Source organism: Pezoporus wallicus, unplaced genomic scaffold (genome assembly GCF_028554395.1).
Source record: "Pezoporus wallicus isolate ANWC-B61680 ecotype Strahan unplaced genomic scaffold, APGP_CSIRO_Pwel_v1 contig_11546, whole genome shotgun sequence".
NCBI classification, from domain to species: Eukaryota; Metazoa; Chordata; class Aves; order Psittaciformes; family Psittacidae; genus Pezoporus; species Pezoporus wallicus.
The window spans coordinates 143,414-160,794 of NW_026639324.1; the positions used below are offsets into that span (position 1 = coordinate 143,414).

Consider the following 17,381-nt stretch of genomic DNA (forward strand, 5'->3'; position numbering starts at 1 on the left):
ACTGCCGCACACACACGGTGCTGGTGCCCTCCCCTGCCTGCGCTCCGGGGGTTTGGGCTTCGGCTTCTTTGCTAACTTCTGCACCCCTGGGCTGGGGCAGAGAGCGGGGGGGGGGGGGCTGCAGGAACACAAAGGCTGCATCTGGGAATGGAACCTTCTTGAGGCATCCCCCCCGGCCTGCTGCAGGTGAGGGACTCCCGCAGCGCGCCCTTCCCCGGGGATGGGGCTGAGTTTTGCACTCTCCTTTCCCCTGTCCCCTCGCTCTCGTGCGGCTGCACCGGAACCACGCGGCACCACGGGCCCAGCCTGCCTCTTCGCTGCCTTAACCCCGCCTGGCCCCGGCGCTGCGCTGCCTGCGGCCCCGGCGCTGTTTCCCAATAAAGCGCCTTTTCTCTCCCGCGGCTCCTCCCGTTCTTCCCGGCCGCGCTCCGGTGACGCGGGCGGTGACGCGGGCTTCCGGTGTGCGCCATGGCGGCGGCGCCACCGCCCGCTGCGCTCCGCCGTTGGGAACGGTAACGGCAACGGCGCGGCCTGCGCATGCGCGGGGGGAGGAACGGGGGGGGTGGTGGCCATGGCAGCCGTGCGCCACCTCGTTCCGCGGCGGGGCCCCTGTCCGCTGCCCCGCGGTACCGGGCTGGGGTCCCCTTCCCCGGCCAGGCCCAGGATGCCTTCACCCCCTGCCCCGCTCAGCCCTGCCCCTCATGCGGGGTGTTGCCGTGGGCAGCTCCTCCCTTGAGGAGAAAGCGCAGGGCCTCCCCTGTCCCCACAGACCCTGCGGCCCCTTGAGCTCTGCCTCAGAGCTGGGGCCTGGGGGCTCCCCCTGCGTCTGCCGGCCTTGGGGCACAGCCTTGGAGCCGGATGGGCAGGGCCGGGAGCCGGGGGAGAGGCACCCGGTCACGGCGGCTGGGTGCTGGTTCTCAGGGAGCAGGCCCGGCTGAGAGCCAGCGTGGTCGAGGAGGACACGGAGCAGTGGCAGAAAGATTCCAGCTTCCCGGGGCTGGAGCGGGTGGGAGGCGTGGACTTGTCTTACATCAAAGGAGATGAGAGCAGCGCCTGCGCTTCCCTGGTCGTGCTCAGCTACCCGGCTCTTGAGGTAACCCTGGCTCCGAAGGCTTGTGTCCGGGTGTGGAACAGCGGGAGGGCGGTTATAGCAAACCTACACAAAGGCCATCATCTGCTGAAGGTCCCTTCCAGCCCAGAGCACTCTGTGCTGCTGGGTAAGCTTGGCAGGGTGGGGTGTCAGCTGCTCCTGACTGCACGAGGGTTGTAGGACTACCGGGAACGTACAAGATGGGGAGAGAGCTTTGGCATGCGTTCAGGTTAGCTATTGCTTGGCTTAGTGACATCATGAGATGGGCTCCATGGTCAGCACAGAAGACTTTAACTGATTTAAGTGTGTGCTGGAAAGAATCGGCCTCAGCCACTACTCAGAAGGAGATGGAAAGGACCACTGTTATTCAGTGCTGATCAAGAGAGGGAATTAAAGCACGTGTAGCACTCAAACTGCGGCTGTCTTGGTTCTGAGTTCTTGCTGGGAATCAGCTAATAATATGGGATGTAACATGTAAAAGCCTTTCAAAACCACCATCAGGCCCACACCCCACAGTCATTTTACTTGAATTAATAAAGATTTTTGGTTTCTTTCCCAGCTTTCAATGTGATATAAAAGTTATCTTTAACTATAAAACCTCTAACAAGATGGAAATAAAGTTTGATGCTGGCCACTGGGAGGTTTATGAACTGAAGTTCAAATCCTGCCTTGCTTCTTGCCTTGCCCTGCACACTTGTGGGTGTTGTCTGGGCTGACAGGGATGCTTTGGGCTTGCCCTGCATGGAGCCAGATACCCTTTGATGATGCTCTGAGCGGGTGAACTTTGAGCTCCCCCCTCTGTCAGTTTAAAGAGCTGCCCTAATGTTTTCCCAAGGACTCTGCTCTCAAGCAGGGTACGGTGATGTCCAGCCCTCCTCTCAGCGGTCCATTGTCCACCCCTTCTGTCACTGAGAGGCTGACACAACCCAATGGCCTCAGCTCTGGGGGAGAGACTCAGAAGCTGTGTATTTTAAAACAGATGGGATGTAAACCAGAGGAGAGGCCTCTGAAGCAGCCAGGAACAGACCACAAAGTCCTGGTGGTCACTGGCTCTGCTCTGCTCCCAGGTGCTGTACGAGGATTGCCGGATGGTGGCTGTGAGTGCCCCGTACGTGGCAGGATTCTTGGCCTTCCGGGAGGTCCCTTTCCTGGTGGAAGCTGTTCAGAGGCTTCAGCAGGAGGAGCCCAAGCTCAAGCCTCAGGTGTGGCACATTTCTCTGTCCTGAGCTGAGATGGAGAGAGTCTTCTTCCTCACGGGACCAGTTTGCTTGACAGAGTGGTGCTCAGTGCACAGGAAATAACATTTCTGTTCTGGCCTTTTCAGGTACTTCTTGTAGATGGGAATGGCCTGCTCCATCCCAGAGGTAGGACTTCACTGGAGAGCCCCGCTCTGCAGGGTCCCTGTGCTGCTGCTTGAGATTCCAGTTCTCTGGCATCCTGCGGTTACAGTGACTCGTTGTTGGCAGGGTTTGGTGTGGCTTGTCACCTCGGAGTCCTGACAGATCTACCATGCATTGGAGTGGCCAAGAACCTCCTGCAGGTGGATGGCTTAGCCAAGGATGAGCTGCACAGAGAGCAGGTGAGGCCAGGCTGGGAATTTATTTCCCCAAAGAACTGGGACAGCAGCATACAAGCACTTCCTGACCAGCTGAGTTTGTGTGTGTTCATCCCTAGATCCGTTCCCTGCAGAGGGAAGGAGATACATTCCCACTGACAGGCGCTTCGGGGAGGCTGCTGGGCATGGTAAGCAGTGTGGAATTTCCTATTTGCTTGGCCATCAAGTCTTCCAGCTTTGTGTAGCTGGGAGCACAGGAGGGTGTTGTCTCTACAGTGGCACTGTCTCAGTGTGAACAGGTTACTGCCACCCCTGCTTCCCTCTTTCTGCGAGCTCAGCTGCTTGCAGAGTTGACAGTTGAGACCATGGATGTATTCACATCCATGGCTGCAGTGTCTGAGGTGCTGTGCTCCAGCACCCCTGTTCATGAACTGCGGTCAGGGAGAGGTGCCAGTTCTCACCAAGGTGCAGTATGGGAGTATCTGCCTCAGGAGAGCTCTGTGCAGGAAACAGGCAGGTGTAAGAAACTGCCTGTGTCTGGTGGGATTTCAGCACAGTTTGCATTAGCAGCTCTGTTCCCAGAGCAGCGTGAGGCATCTGGGAAAGGGCTACAGCAGGCCAAAAGGGCTAACAGAAGAGGTTCAAGAAAGCTGGGAGTTGCCTTCAGAAGGTGGGATGGTGGCTCTGTATTTGGCAACTGGCTTGTAATTCAACTGCCACTCTCGCTGTTAAAATAAGCTGCTTAAGTATTTGATCTTTCTTGTTTCTGGATGCACAGGTCCTGCGTAGCTGCAACAACAGCTCTAGGCCGCTTTACGTCTCGGTGGGGCACAGGGTGTGCCTGGGGACAGCTGTGCGCCTGGTCCAGTCCTGCTGCCGGTACCGCATCCCGGAGCCCATCCGCCAGGTACGGGAGCAGGGAGCTGAGGAGCAGCCTGGAGCAGAAGAGCGAGCGGTGGAGGGGCTGTGGGTGCCGAGCCTGTCACGATGTGTAAGGGCCTCTGCAGCTGGCACCCTCTGTTCTAACCTGTTCTCCCAGACTGCTGTGGTGACGCAGTGCCCCCAAGCACATCCAGCCCTTACTGCAGACCCAGCCTGACTGATCTCTTGGTTCCTTTCTGCAGGCAACTGCTGTGATGCTGATGTTAATACACATGCTGGAAATGCAGTTTTCCTGGGCACTCTGAGCCTAGCACAGACTGTGGGGTTGCTTCTCTGGGCTTTTCCCTGCTACTACACTCCACAAGGAACTGGAGGCTCTGGGGCAGCAGCCAGCCTGTAGGTGACAGCACTGGATCACCATCAGTGAGCCGCAGCTATCACCAAGACTCAGCTTCAGACTAATTAAATCACAGCAGGGTTTGAGGAAAGGATCTGTGGAAGTGTAAAGCCTCTGGGACTTCAGCCTGGCGAGTGCTTCCCTTCTTGCAGGGTCACCCCGCTGTTAGTGGCTCAGGCAGGCCAGAGCAGGGCCTGTTGGAATGTCCGTGGTGGTGCTGTTGCCCTGGAACACACTGTTCACGTTGCTGCAGCACCGCACTTGTCAGGTGTGTGGCCACCTTTGCTCTGCAGCTCCTCAGAGCCATGCTAAGGTGATGCTGCTGGGGCTGTTACGCAGTCTGCACACTGGAGCTTCTCGTTGGTGCTGCAGAACATGTTTTCTCAAAACAGAGCCTTGAGTCTGTAGTTATAAACCAGACACAAATCTAACACCTCAGAGCAAAACAAACCTTGAAGTGTCCATACCAGAACGGGGGTTTCTAATCCCATAAACCACTACCTGCCAGACGGGAGTAGGCTGAGAGATTTTCTTATGTAATCTCCTCCAGCAAGGGACAGATGCCTCTGCAGAGCTCTGAGCCAGCTCTGAGCCAGCTCTGCAAAGCGGCATGCTCAGAGGGAAGGGGAAAGGCATTCCCTTTGGAAACAAAAAGGTGTCTTGAAGCTTTTCATCACCCTCATTTCATTTCCAGCTATCTAGGATTTGTCTGTGTTCTGAGACTCTCCCAGTCCTCTAGCTGCAATCTTGATTTGGAGTGATGGAATGAATTGTCACTTTCCTTACAGAGATTAAAAATCCAGAAGGGAGTGTGTTTACTGTAGAGGTAGAGGGATGGCAGGAGAAAAGGGCACTTAAAATGGGACTTCTCCCTGTTGCAGTTCCTCTGTGTGGTAACTCACAGATCTTGACACAGAGTAGTGCTGGAAGCCTCAGCTCTGGAGCACCTCAAGCTGGACTTAGGAAGTGGATGGCTGTGGGGGATCCTGCCTTGGCCTTTTGCTGTGGTGTGTCCCCAGCGCAAGCTTGCAGACCTGATGGGTGAGGGTGCTTATGGCTTTCTCACTCGTGAAAGACTTCTGAATCAGCAGCTCTTAGCTTGTAAGTTCTGGTAGTCCTGGAAGTATGTTCTTAACAGAGCTGTGCTGCCCATACCTTCTTGAGGGCTGGGCTTATAGCTTGTATGCTGCAGCACATGTAGTGCTAGGAAGCTCTTGTGGGAGCTCAGACCTGCTTTCCTAGAGGTATGGCTGACCCATCTGTTCAGGGTGTATTGTGCATGCAACAGCCTCCAGGCAGTGATCAGAAGTGGTTTGATTTGCATTCAGCCCACACTGTGGCCATACTGCCAAAGGTGAGAGAAGTGATCTCTCTGAGAAAGCAGTCAGTATTTACCTCCCACTTAGTCCTTACTCCATGTGGAAGTACCAGGCCAATCTGGGAGAATTTTGCTTGCATGGGGGTGATCTCTTGTGAGATGTTGAGGTTCTTCTGTAGAGAGTTGGTCATATGGAGACAGCCAGACAGGGACTGAGGTAGGCAGGAGCTGTCATCCCAGGACAATAAGCAAAGCACTCAAACCGAGTGGCAATGGAGCCATACAGAGCCCTCCAGAGAGCAACTGCCCTTGCCTGCTTCTGGCAGAGGTCAGAGGCCCTCTCCAGTGCTTGCCCACGCTCCCGGCCTGCTCAGAGCCAGGATCACTACACACAGCAGGGCAACAGCAGCTTTTAACACTCTCCAGCTGAGAGGATTGCACTGGGTCTGACTCTGGCTCTCCCTGCTCCAGGTTCCTGGCTGGCTGCACAGCAGCCTCCAGCTCACTTGATGATCCTTTTAGCTCCAGCTGGCACCTTGCCTCTACTGGCTCAGAATGGGGCTGGTGGGACAGCCTGGTTGCTCCAGCCCACCAGGGAGGGCAGGAGCCTGCCTGGAGCTGTGGGTATGGCACTTCATGTGAAATATCAAACACATGCCCTTAGGAGAACCAAGGAATGAGCCATCATTCCTCTTTGCATGAAGAACTCCTGCTGCCCAGCAGGGAAATCAGTAGCTGATGCCCTGAAACTCCAACTCTCTTCAGTTGTACCCCCACCCAGCTTGCTGTGTGCACAGGGATCACCGCTGCCCCTCACAAAACAGGCAAAGCAACAGTTCCAGACCCTAATGCTAGGACTAGTTCCTTCTGAAAATAGAAACAGCCTGTGAGGATTATTTCTGGACAGTTATCCATCTTATTGATGAGCCTCCTGGTTAATCGCTGGGTTAAGCTGTGCCTCAGCACTGTGTTAGGAGTGAGGACTGGCCAGTAACTTGCTACCTAATCAGGCACTGGCTTATGTGACCAGCGCAACGTGGTAGGGTTTTCTTCCCTAGAAAAGTGGTTTGTAGATGTGACTCTTGCTACCTTGGTCGCCCAGTAGGGGCTTTATTGAACAACCTCCTTCCCTGTTATAAAATACATCACGTAATCTCTTATCCTGAAGAGTGATCAAAGTTATTTGTCAGTTCAGTTATGAAACTGTCCAATTATAGAGAGAAGGGAAAAAAAAAATCTCCCAAACAAACCATCCCTTATGTAACTGTGTTTCATTCTCAGGCTTGCAGATGGTTAAACAGTGGTGGATGAGTGTTTCCAGCCCTGAGCCCACAGAGCCACCACCCCAGAGGCCTGATGGAGCCGTGCTGGGGAGCTTCTGGAGGGGGGGAAAAGCTCTTCATAAGTAGCACAGGGGTGGGAGTAGCAAATGCTTCACTGCCACTGGGGGATGCATTAACCCCCTTCATTAGCATGATCATGGTGTGCTCTGAAGCTTTCCCAGCTGGAAAGGTCACATACTGCTTTTTAAGTGGAGAGAGACACTCTGCCTCTGAGGAGGGGTACAGCAGCGGTTCTAAATGCCACAGAGCAGCAGTGGTTTTGAGAAAGGAAGTTTCTAAAAAAGACAGAAACCTTTGAGGGAATGTAAAAATCACCTGCCAATTCCCAAAGTCCTCCAGAGCCCAGGATCCACGTGCTCGTGAGCATCTTGGAGTGCTCTGCTAGCATGGTGCAGCACTGGAAAGCTGCATGGTAACACTTCTGGGAGTAAGAACATGCTGTAAATCTCCAGCAGCACTTTCTTCCAGCTCTTGGGATTTCTGTTGGTGCTGTCTTTGCCCCACTCTGCCTTGCTGCTGAGACACAGAGTGCTAAGACACAGCCATCTCGTTTTCCTGGTGAGCTCAGGAGTCACAGGAGAGCATGTTGGAAGAGGAAGGGAGGAGCTGGACCCGTGTAAGGATGGTTTTGATGAGGTTTGGTGATGGCTCCAAGCTCAGTTTCAACAGGGAGGGCAGTAAACATCAATTTGGTAGGGTCTCAACATTATTCCTTTTGATTCTGGTATGGGAAAACAGAGCCCAGAGCACAGGTATGGCCTGCATGTAAACTGCTCCCGTTGTCTTCCTTGGCAGCTTTGCCTTTGGACTCCTGAGTACGACAGTGTGAAAGGTGTGTCAGTCTCCTGCCTTGCAGCTGCTGCCAGGGATGTGCTTGTGTCTTGTCTCTGTTGGTTTCCAGTGGGTGTTTTACCTGCTTTAGCTGCACAATCCCCATGCAGTGCCAGCCCCTCGAGTGCACAGGCAGGATGAGCCAAGCTTTGCCTAGGAACAGGAGATGCAGCAGACGAGTGGTGAGCTTCCTCCATCTGTTGCTGCACAGCACAACTGCTGGAACAGAGGAAGGAAAGGATGAGTACATGAATGGGCGATGCCAGCTTCTCTCTCTTCATCCCATGTCCTCTTGAGAACTCGCCTTCTGGACTGCTGTACTCCCAAGTGATCAGAGCATGTGATCCCTTGATGGAGTGAGGGTGGTAGGGCAGCTTCTGTGCGTTCAGTGGGAGAGCTGGTTTACTTTCTGGAATGTCTCCTCTTGAGGGAAGGAAGACTTACCCTGCCCTCTGTTCCGTCTCTCATCAGACATTGATGAGCTGTTGCTGGGGAAGGCCTGTGAAGGAGCTTTGCTGCTCATTATGTTTCCCTGCATTGCACTTGGAGGTGCTTACGTGTGGAAGGGTCATTTGGGTCAGTTCAAAGGATGAAAGCACTGGACCAGTCTCAGACTCCCAGGTCTCCTCCAGTCTGGCTCTGCTGCCAGGGTTCATCAGAGAGGGCAGCAGTTCAGGTACAGCATGAAGGCTCGCTGCGTTGCAGTGCATGCTGGAAGCCTGTGCTAGCTCATCCTCTGGGTCCCAGAGGGACCCTTGGGCGAGGCTGATGGCACTCAGCAGCAGCTGATTTGCTGGGGAAGTCCAGGCTGGGTCCTGCTTTGGCTGTTCCTCCTGCTGTGATTGGGGTGGGTCACGGTGGAGCAGACCTTAGACAGCTGCTGGTGGCAACTGTCTGAGCCTGATGTCTCACCCACCCTGGGACTCCAGCGAGGAGTAAAGGAGCAGACAGCAAGGGTTCAGCAGATGTCATTTCTGCTTCTGAAATGGACCGTAACTGCAGTATGGCTTTTGGTCCAGCACCCTCTGTTTCTTCATTTTAAGTCTCCATTCTCCCAAGCAGCTTGCACTGAGGCACAGAAACCAAACAAGGAAAGAAACATGCAGGTTCCTCTTCACACCACAGTCATACAAGAGCTATTTGTGATGGGGTGTGCAGGGGCATTCTGAGATGGGAAAGGGGAGGCCCTGAGCAGGCTGATCAATCCATTTTCACTCCTTTTCCTCCTTAATTCCAGGCTGACATTAGATCGAGGGAGTACATTCGGAAGCAGCTGTGTTCACCGCTGGAGGTCGTGTCTTCTGGGGCGCTGAGGTGGGTGTGTGGGCAGCTGCCTCCCCAAAGGGATCTGCTCATGTAATGATCTTCAGTAATGGCATTAAAGGGACAGGCTGGGTAACAAGGTGAGCTCAAGTGACATCAGGACGTTTGCTGCCTCCACGGAGGGTGATTTCTGGTGATGGTTCCTCGCACACCTCTCTGCTGGGTGCCGTGTCCCAGGCTGGGGAAGGTCGTTGGGGATTTGGTGCGTTTCCGGTGCCTGCAATAAGCACCAACGCCTACAGGTGTGACACGAGGGGACAGAAATACCCTGTGGGGAGCTGGCTTCTGCCCCCGGAGAGCAGGGGAGGGCCAGCCCCGGCCCCCCCCCCCCCCTTACATAACGTGGGCCAGTGGCTGCTCTGATTAGTGTATATCCGTAGCAAGTCCATTGAGGTGTATAGGAGCTCCTTTGTGTTGTGGCTACGCTGCCTCCTCAGCACCATTCACAAGAGCGCTGTTGGGTTCAGACCTACACCAGTACCAGGCACCAGAGAGCCCTCCCTCAAGAGCTGCTCGGGGATGAATGAAGCATGTCAAGACCCAGAGCCTGCCGTGCTCTGGGGGTCCTGATGGACCAGGAGCAGTGAAGGTTGTGGTGGCAGTAGTGAGTGATTACTTACACTGACTGGGGCAGCTCTGACAGATTCCGTAGGACAGCCGGATGGTGCAACTCACTGTGCTCTGCTCAGCTCCATTATTCTTTGGGTCATGCAGGCAGAGGTGAAAGAAGAGGCTTTCTCTGCTCTACTACTCATAGCAGTTGCACAGCATGGCCAGGCCATGGGGTAGCCCTGTGCAGAGCCAGGCTGGGCATCCCCGGTTTGTGCTGGAGCTTTGTCTCTAACACCTTCCTGCCGTGGCAGGTGCCGCAGCGCACACAAAGGCTTAGCTGGTTTGGAGGTCTGTGCAACAGCAAAACTAAACTCATCCCATTTATGGCCATGTGTCTCAAAACCTGTGAATGTGAGCCCCTTATTCACCAAGTGACTTAGTGATGGGGTCTTCTTGCTTTCTACTTTCTTTTCTGACCCTTCCTTGTCTTCCTTGTTTGTTGCTAGCAGAGAAAAGGAGGCTGGACTGGATGATTAGGATGATGCCAGAAGAAAATGCAGGACTGCTCTTCACTGGATCCTCTCCTCCACCAAGACTGTGGGTCTGTCAAATGCCATCCCAGGGGAGAGCAGTGCAAGGCCATGTCAGTCAGGACATGGCGCATGGTTCAATGGGGCAGGCACCAGCTTCTGTTGAAGGATAATGTTTAGAATATATTTCTCAGGGTTTATTTTTAAGCATTGTAAAAATATTTGTGTAAGTAAATACCCTTGTAAGTTTGCAACAACTGGCTTGAGTACTGGGGAAATGCCAGGAGGTGACTTACAAAGAGATGCTGAGGCACTTAACAGAGTTCTAAACCAACTCCAGCGCTGGCCTTTGGCTCCCACCACCCCTCTGTGGTACAGACACTTCCCTTCTCATCATTCTGGAGCAGCTTCCACCCCTGTGCTCACGTTATTCCCTCTGCACGTCTCCGGGGAACAGAAGCTCCGGCTGGTCCCGACAGACGGGCCGAGGACGCCGGCTTTGAGGTGGGCGAGTGACTCATGCAGAGAAACGGAGCCAAGAGGCTGCTGGGAGAGCTGTGAGGTCTGAGCTCTGGTACAGGAGAGCTCCTGTCCCTGGTGCCAGTGCCTCCTGCGTGCCCTGTGCCACACAGCGGCCACCACGCTCGGTGGCTGTGTCTGGGTGATGTCTGTGCTGGGGACACGGTGCTCCAGTGGTGGTAGGAACGTGCTCTGCATTGCACGGCTCAGCTGGAGGGGCACTGTGGTACCCGGTGTTGCTGTCACCCTCTGCAGGGCTGAGGCAGAGCACTTGGTGCAGACCAGCTCTTCCTGAAGAAACAGCATCTCAGGAGAGAGGAGAATTTCCCACCAAGGAGGATGGGGAGGAGGGTCCTTCCCATACACCAGTCAGTCAGCGCAGGCAGTCCCAGGCCAGAGGTTCTGCAGTTGGAGTGGACCAGGAGCACTTGTGTGTGGTTTTCACTGCCCAGCATACACCAGCACCCACCAGTTAAGCCATTTGTGAAGCTTTGCTGTAGCAGCAGAGCACTGAGCAAACAGCTTCTATCCCTGAATCAATGCAATGAGGCTCCTCCAGTCTGCGCAGCTCAAGTGTTCCTGCTTGGGGTTCCTGGTTCTATTTGGCAGGTTGTTCCTGACTGGTCCTGAAGAACAGCAGGAGCAGAGACAGGAGCCAAAACTCTGGCATGTTGATGTAAAAAGCCACAGCTGCGTAAGATTCCAGGCTGAGGAGCAAGAGAGCAGTTTTCCCAGGACAGGAGGGGGGTGCTGGGGGTCAGGGCTCCTGGGGCTGGTTTAGATGCTGCCAAGTGCTTCACTTTGCATAAATTTCTCTTGCAGCTTCTGTTGCTCTTCTCTCACTGCTCGGTCTCGGTGCTGTGGTGGGTGTGAGGACTTTGGCCCCTTTCATGTGCCTGTGCAGCATCTGCTCAGCCAGAACCTCAGCTGGTTCCTCCTTCAGTGCTACACCCCGGAATGCAGGTGGCACAGAGGGAGGAAGCACCAAGGAAGCTCCCCCAGGGGCTGTACGGGGAGCTCCGGGCCGGTCCCTGGGGATGCTGAAGGTGCTGCCCCGGTGCTTCCCAGAAACCCCTCCTGAGGGATGTGCTCTGAAACACAAAGCCAGCGGCAGCTGCAGTTCCCAGGCCCCGGGGGCAGCCCCATACCTCCTGGGAAGCCTCAAAGCCCTTTTCATGCAGGAGGTTGGTCTGTGGGTGGGCAGAGAGTGGGAAGGAAGGAAATGCTGCAGTGGAAGCTCCTTGATCCCAGTGATGTGGGGGGATCAGAGGGGCAGCCTGGCCACTGCTGGAGGGGTGTAGGAGGGGGGTGGCAGGGAAGGGGATGTGGAGGCAGCACCTCCTCTGGCACAGCCGTGTCTCCCATCCCGAGGGAGCAGGTTGGAGACGGAGCCTCCTAAAAGGCAACTGTGCTGCCTGCCAGCGTGAGGAAGCAGTGAAAGAAGGGAATGCTCTGGGAGAGGTCCAGATGCTGCATCCCGGCCCAGGTGGGATGTGGAGGGGATGCTGGCAATGACCCACACCTGGAGGAATGGGAGAAGGAGCTGCTGCAGCCGGGATGCCCTTGTCAGGGAGGAGAATTACTCTTGTACTGAGCAGCTCTGGCCACTCTCCCTGCGAGGGGAAGCTCGGTCTGGCTTAAGGAGGAAGGGTTTGCTGTGCATGGGTGTCTGCACGTGGAGCTCTGCTGGGTGGGAGCCCAGCACCCTCTGAAAGCACCTCCTGTGCCCCCCGCCTCAGCACACACTGAGGGGCTCCAGCTCTCCATTCCCTTTCTGCCAAAGTTGATGGATTGGGGTGAGCCCTGCAGACCCCCCCACACTGCTGAGAGCAGGGGGATGAACCAGTGAGTGCTTACTGGTGTGGGGCCTTTCCCAGCTCCTCCCAGGAGCCTGGGACCACTGGCAGCACCAACCAGTTCATCCATTTCTCATTCCCACCCCACCATGAAGCAGAAACATCACAGGGGCTGCTGGAGCCTGCACAGATTGTGGCCCAGAAGGCACCTGTGGGCAGGGGACTCCTGTTTCTTCACTCTCATGGGCAGAGCACCGGAGAAATCCACCTGGGTTTGCTGCTTACCTTGGTCCAGGCTTTGCTGGCCCAGGGAGCAGCCAGCACCGGCCCAGGCTCCTCCCAAACTCACACCACTCCTGCTGCAGATTGACCTTAGGGTGCTGAGCACCTCCCTGGGGTCAGCTGTGCCCGAGCAGGGGGCTGATGGGGCCGTGCTCTGGGGATGCTCTGCTGGAGGAGGAGGCTCCTCAGCGTGTGGGGTTTGGTCCCTCTGAGCTGGCTCCGCTGTTGGAGCGGGTGAGTGCCTGCGGCTCTAACGCATCGGTGAGTGAGTGCTTCTGGTCGGGGTTTGCCCCGAGCAGGTTGGGCAGGGCTGGTCACTGGGGGCCAGGCAGCAAAAGGGGCGAGCTGGGCCGTGTCAAACCCAGGTTCTCAGTCAGGACGTGGGGGTCTCACTGTTCTGGCTCTGCAGCTGGGGTTTGCCTCTTCCCTCTTTGGTACCTGGGAGGCTTGTGCAGTCCTGCAGGAGAGCTGCTGTGTCCCTGCACTGGTCTCATTCTGAATGCAGGGAACCCCCTGAGATTGAAGTCACCCGTGAGGGGTTCGGGTGCAGGATGGGGGTTGCTGTGATGGGGGGAACCTTGCACCCCCCCCCAGGCCCAGGCTCTGTTCCGCTGGGCTCAGGACTCACCCTGCTCCTGGCTGCCAGGCTGGGCAGGGGTTGAACAAGGGCCTAATCTCTGTGTTTGGTGTCTACTTGTGGCTCTCTGAACACAATAAGGGATTAACTTGGTCTTTATCTAATTGGCTTATGAAGGAGGGAAGGGAAAATCGCTTTGTAATGCATGAAACCTCCTCTAATAGAAACTCCGGGACTAGAGCTCCAGCGTCCTTCCCAAGTAAGCCCATGCACATCTCTTCCTTTAACCCTCTGTTTGCTGGAAATGAGCTTTTCTGGGTGTATTCATTCTCTGGTTCCCAACAACTCAGTGCTGCCGTGTTGTAAAGCTTTGCCTTTCCTTATTGCCAAGGATGCTTTTCTCTATGGCTGCTCAGGAGTCTCTGAGCAGGTCTCATGGCTTGGGAGCTCCTCAGTGCTGCTGGTGAATGGGGCATTGGGTTGGAGCTGTGGGATAACAACAGCAGTGTAAACATCTGGGATATCGATGGGAAGAAGCAATAGAATGGAGTGAAACCGAAGGGGGAGATTGAGGAAGGAGACTGAATCCTCTTGTGGCTGCGGTGGGGGCTCTGCAAGGAGAACGCTGTTGGGGTGGTTCTTTAGCGTCTCACTACGGTGAAACAGTGCCTGGGGGCCGGGTTGGTGCTGGCTGCCTTTGGTTAAACCCTCCTGGCCCAGCGGCTGCTGGCAGCGGGGCTGGGCCGGGCTGGGCCATCCCCGTGCTCCCGCTCGCTCTGTGCCACCGGGGTTTGGGTTTCCTGGCTCCCGGCTGCGCTCCCCGCGGCACCAGGGCCGCTCCGCAGCGCGATTCCTGCCGGCGCCGGGCCGCGTCCTGCCCCGCCTGGAGCGCGCTGCTGCGAGGGGATGTGCGGGGAGGGAACGCCTGGAGCCGCCCGGTCTTGGCAATGCTCGGACGTGCGGGGCCTGCGGGCGGGCCCGGCCCCGGTGTCCCCCACGGGGAATCCGGTCAAACCCGAGCCCGTTCCCCTTCTGAACCCGGGACTGCTTCAATGGGAGCTCCTCAGCTGGTCCCGAGAGCTCCTGCGGGCGCTGGTTTCGCAGGTTCATTCGTCCTCTGGGGATGGGAAGGGAGATGGAAGATTTGTGCCCGTCCAGATGAGTGATGTGTTCTGCTCCGGATCTGCTTCCTCCACGTGCGTTGTGGATGCAGGGATCGGGAAGGAAGATCTCTGCACGTGAACTGCTTACCTGGGGTCCCTTGAGAAGGCAGAGACAAGGCTTTAGGGTGCAAGTCTGCTCCCTCTGGCTCCTGAGGGAGATAACTCAGTCACAGGTGCGTGGTGAATCCCCTCCTCCGTGTCTGTGGTAGGCTGGATGCTGCGGGTGCAGTTTGTGTTGTGAGGGCTGAGCTCTGGTGACTCAAGGTTTGTATTTTGGGACACTCAATGCTGAGGCCAGAAGTGCTTTTGCTGGGATTTCCCTCCTCACCCCCCCCCCCCCCCCCCCCAATTCCCTCTCTTTCATCCTATAACCATCTCCTCTTCTCCAACCCAACTGCTCTTCCGTTTGCTGGGCTCTGGTTGTCCTCTGACATTGGTGCAGACACCTCCTGCAAGGCCCCGGCTTTATTTTATGGCCATATTAATTAAAAGCAAATGAGTGGAATTTCTCTTGACACCCAAATTAATGGCAGATGTGCTCATTATGAGCTGGGTCATGAGGGTGATGGAGCAGCCTGTACAGGCTCAGCCCAGGAATAGGCAGCAGATCCGCAGTGCGTGCACGGGCATCTTGGGGAGGTTTGGGCTGTGCTGGAGCATCCTGAGAGGTCACTGGGGAGGAGAAGGCTGTGGGGAGAGTGATGGGAGTAAAGACCCAATTCCTTTGTGGTACCCACTCCTCTAGACCCAGGATAACAGCATCTGCCTGCCTGGAGGAGAACTGGTTGATGTGGGCCTCGGTGGGCAGAGGTGAAGCTGTGCTTGAACAGGTCATCATGGACCCACACGAGAGCACAGGAGGGGCTGGGGGCAGTGTTAAGGTGCCTGCTCCATCTCTGGGGCCACCGGTTGTTTTACTGCAGGGGCAAAGAGCTGAGCAGACCCAGCAGTGAGCACCTCCTGCAGTGCTGCCACTGGAGGAGGATGAGGATGGGTGGTGAAGCCAAAGGTGGGCACACGGATGCTCCACAGATCCCTGCATGTGCTGGCTTCCCCCCGTGTCTCCATCCCTGTCTCAGGCTGGATCAGCTCTGAACACACAACATAGAGGCCGTCAAATCAGCCTGTAATTAATTCCTGGTTCTGTTCCCGACTCCAGGGCTCGATGCAGAATGTTTCCTTAGGAACGTGTTTTTTCTGGCTTCCCTTGGACCCGATCCTGGGCTCGGTGTGCCTCTGCCTGCAGCCCCAGCTGTTCCCACTGCACTGCTGGTGCTCCTGAGCTCCTGCACTCATTGATCGATCTGTTAATGTTGTATTTATTGAGCTCTGGGGTTGCAGGGGAGGTCCTGGGGGATGCAGGGGCTCTGTCCTGGTGCAGCACCAGCAGCTCCCGGCTGGAGCCGTTCCTCCTGTGTGGAAACAGCTCCCGTTTGTCTGCTAAAGGAGAAGGATGTGATTAACGAGGCCAGTGGCGTGTCTGGAGGGGGGGCTGCTGCCTGTGATGACAGCCATAGGAGGGAGATGAAAAGGGAGAGATGCGGGGCTCTGCCCCCGTGTCATCCCTGGAAAGAGGAGCATCCATCGTCTTCACCACGAGCGTTATTGCCCACTAATAAAATACCAAACGAGCCCTTAAGAGAGCGTTTAGGACCTGGAAGGCTGTGATAAATGTGTATCCGTGTAACTTGCTCAAGACCGGGGTGGGCAGCAATGTGATTAAAGCGCTCCGATTAACACACAGACCTTGTTTGTGATGAGTAGGACTGGGGGGGTGGGAGGTGCAGCTGGCACAGCACGAGGTTGCTCCAACAAATTACTTGGATATCAATTAGTTTGCTCGGTAAATGTCACCGGTTTCTCTTTGTTTGCAGTAAACGGGTGCCCAATTAATCTGGTTTGTCGCTGTGACTGACCCCATTGCGGGTACCACGGGAGTGGGGCAGCAGCAGGGCCAGGGAAATCCCAACCCCAGTCCCTTGAGGATGGTGGCATCACAGCCTCTCCCAGCCTTCCCACTGAGCAGGGTCGCACTCCGTAGCCCAGGGCTGGGTGCTCTGTGGTCAGGTGCGGGAGAAGCTGCTGCTGTTCTCCTTCATTCCCTGGGATTTGCTAAACTCCAATTGGAGCGTGTGGCTGGAGCAACGGAAGCAGCTGGGGAGGCAAAAGTTGCTCCCTAAATGGCACAAGCAGTTGGGTGAAGGAGGGCAGAGCTGCAGCTGGGAGCATGTAAGGGATGGTGCCCCCATTCCAGCCTTTGGGAAGGGTCCTGAATGTCTGCTGTACAATGGCTCTGTGGCTAAGGGATGGTCAGGGATGTGGATTTGCACCCAGGGCGGCCAAGTACAATGTAAGGGGCTGTGGGCATCTCTGGCTCCAGTGAGCTCCGCTGCTGCTGGGGGCAGCCCTGGCTGATCCCAGGGGATCTGGCTGCTCAGCACCAGTGCAAGGGCTGGGTGGGAGCCAGCGGGGCTGTGCTGGGGGCTCCAACCCTGGGTGCCTCCACTGAGCTCGTGTACTCATGGCAACAACGCATGGGTGATGTGGGGAGGGAGAGCACAGCAGGAAGCGCTGCAGGGGTGGTCCAGGCCTTTGCATCCCTCTCTGCAGCAGGGCTGGGGGTGCATCTGCCCCGTGGCATCTCCATCGGAGCCCTGCCAGGATGATACATGTTGGAATCTGCTGCAGGCTATCGCTGACCTAATTTCCAGCATCGCTGAGGATCTTGTCATCTGTTGCTCACAGCCTGGGTGCAGATGGGCTGACAGGGAGCGAAGTGTGGGAGAGGGGACCAGGGGACCCTGGGCTGTGCTGGGGGGGTCCCTGTGCCAGCCGGGGCTGGGAGTGCTGCAGCTCATCCCTCCTCCATGGGATGAGCTCCTGTGTCCAAATGAGATACCTGGGGTCCAGCTTCGCTCCCTGCAGATTTGTGCTAAGCAGAAAACAAATGCTAATTACCCAGCATAATTAGTGCGATGCTGCATCTATTTTTAATCAGCTTTGGAAGATACATTCTTCCTTTTGCTCCGTGCAGACCCTCCGCTGGGAAACCAGTTGCTATTCCCCTCTGCGCCCCTGGGATGGGGCTGGGATCCCTCCTGGGATCCCCAGCCAGGGGAGCAGGAGCATCCACCACTCCTTGGTGGAGTCTGGGCTCCCACTGCGATCCCCGCTCTGCCGTAATCCATCAGGGATGGAGGGACCGGGCTCAGCTCTGGCAAGG

The 17,381-nt window shown here is 56.2% G+C and overlaps 2 protein-coding genes across 4 annotated transcripts in view; one reads left to right on the top strand and one right to left on the bottom strand.

Annotated features, from left to right (window-relative positions):
- Positions 1–17,381, bottom strand: part of SGSH (N-sulfoglucosamine sulfohydrolase) — a 291,535-nt gene that overhangs the window by 58,136 nt on the left and 216,018 nt on the right. The window lies entirely within an intron of this gene.
- Positions 453–9,941, top strand: ENDOV (endonuclease V). Of its 3 annotated transcripts, none has more exons than XM_057414252.1 (9): positions 453–512; positions 922–1,093; positions 2,158–2,292; positions 2,415–2,454; positions 2,557–2,669; positions 2,765–2,833; positions 3,424–3,552; positions 8,654–8,730; positions 9,798–9,941. In XM_057414252.1, exons 1-9 carry the CDS (start codon positions 469–471, stop codon positions 9,826–9,828), a joined length of 810 nt encoding a protein of 269 aa, XP_057270235.1. In that variant the 5' UTR covers positions 453–468; the 3' UTR covers positions 9,829–9,941. The 3 variants fall into 3 exon arrangements, with proteins under 3 accessions (XP_057270235.1, XP_057270236.1, XP_057270234.1); XM_057414253.1 differs by having other exon boundaries at positions 9,801–9,941; XM_057414251.1 differs by lacking the exon at positions 9,798–9,941 and having other exon boundaries at positions 8,654–9,078.

Excerpts from the sequence above, each read along its gene's own strand:
- ENDOV (XM_057414251.1), top strand. The coding sequence starts at position 469 with ATGGCGGCGGCGCCACCGCCCGCTGCGCTCCGCCGTTGGGAACG. Across the intron at positions 2,293-2,414 it reads AGCCCAAGCTCAAGCCTCAG|GTACTTCTTGTAGATGGGAA; the intron begins GTGTGGCACATT and ends TGGCCTTTTCAG. Across the intron at positions 3,553-8,653 it reads TCCCGGAGCCCATCCGCCAG|GCTGACATTAGATCGAGGGA; the intron begins GTACGGGAGCAG and ends CCTTAATTCCAG.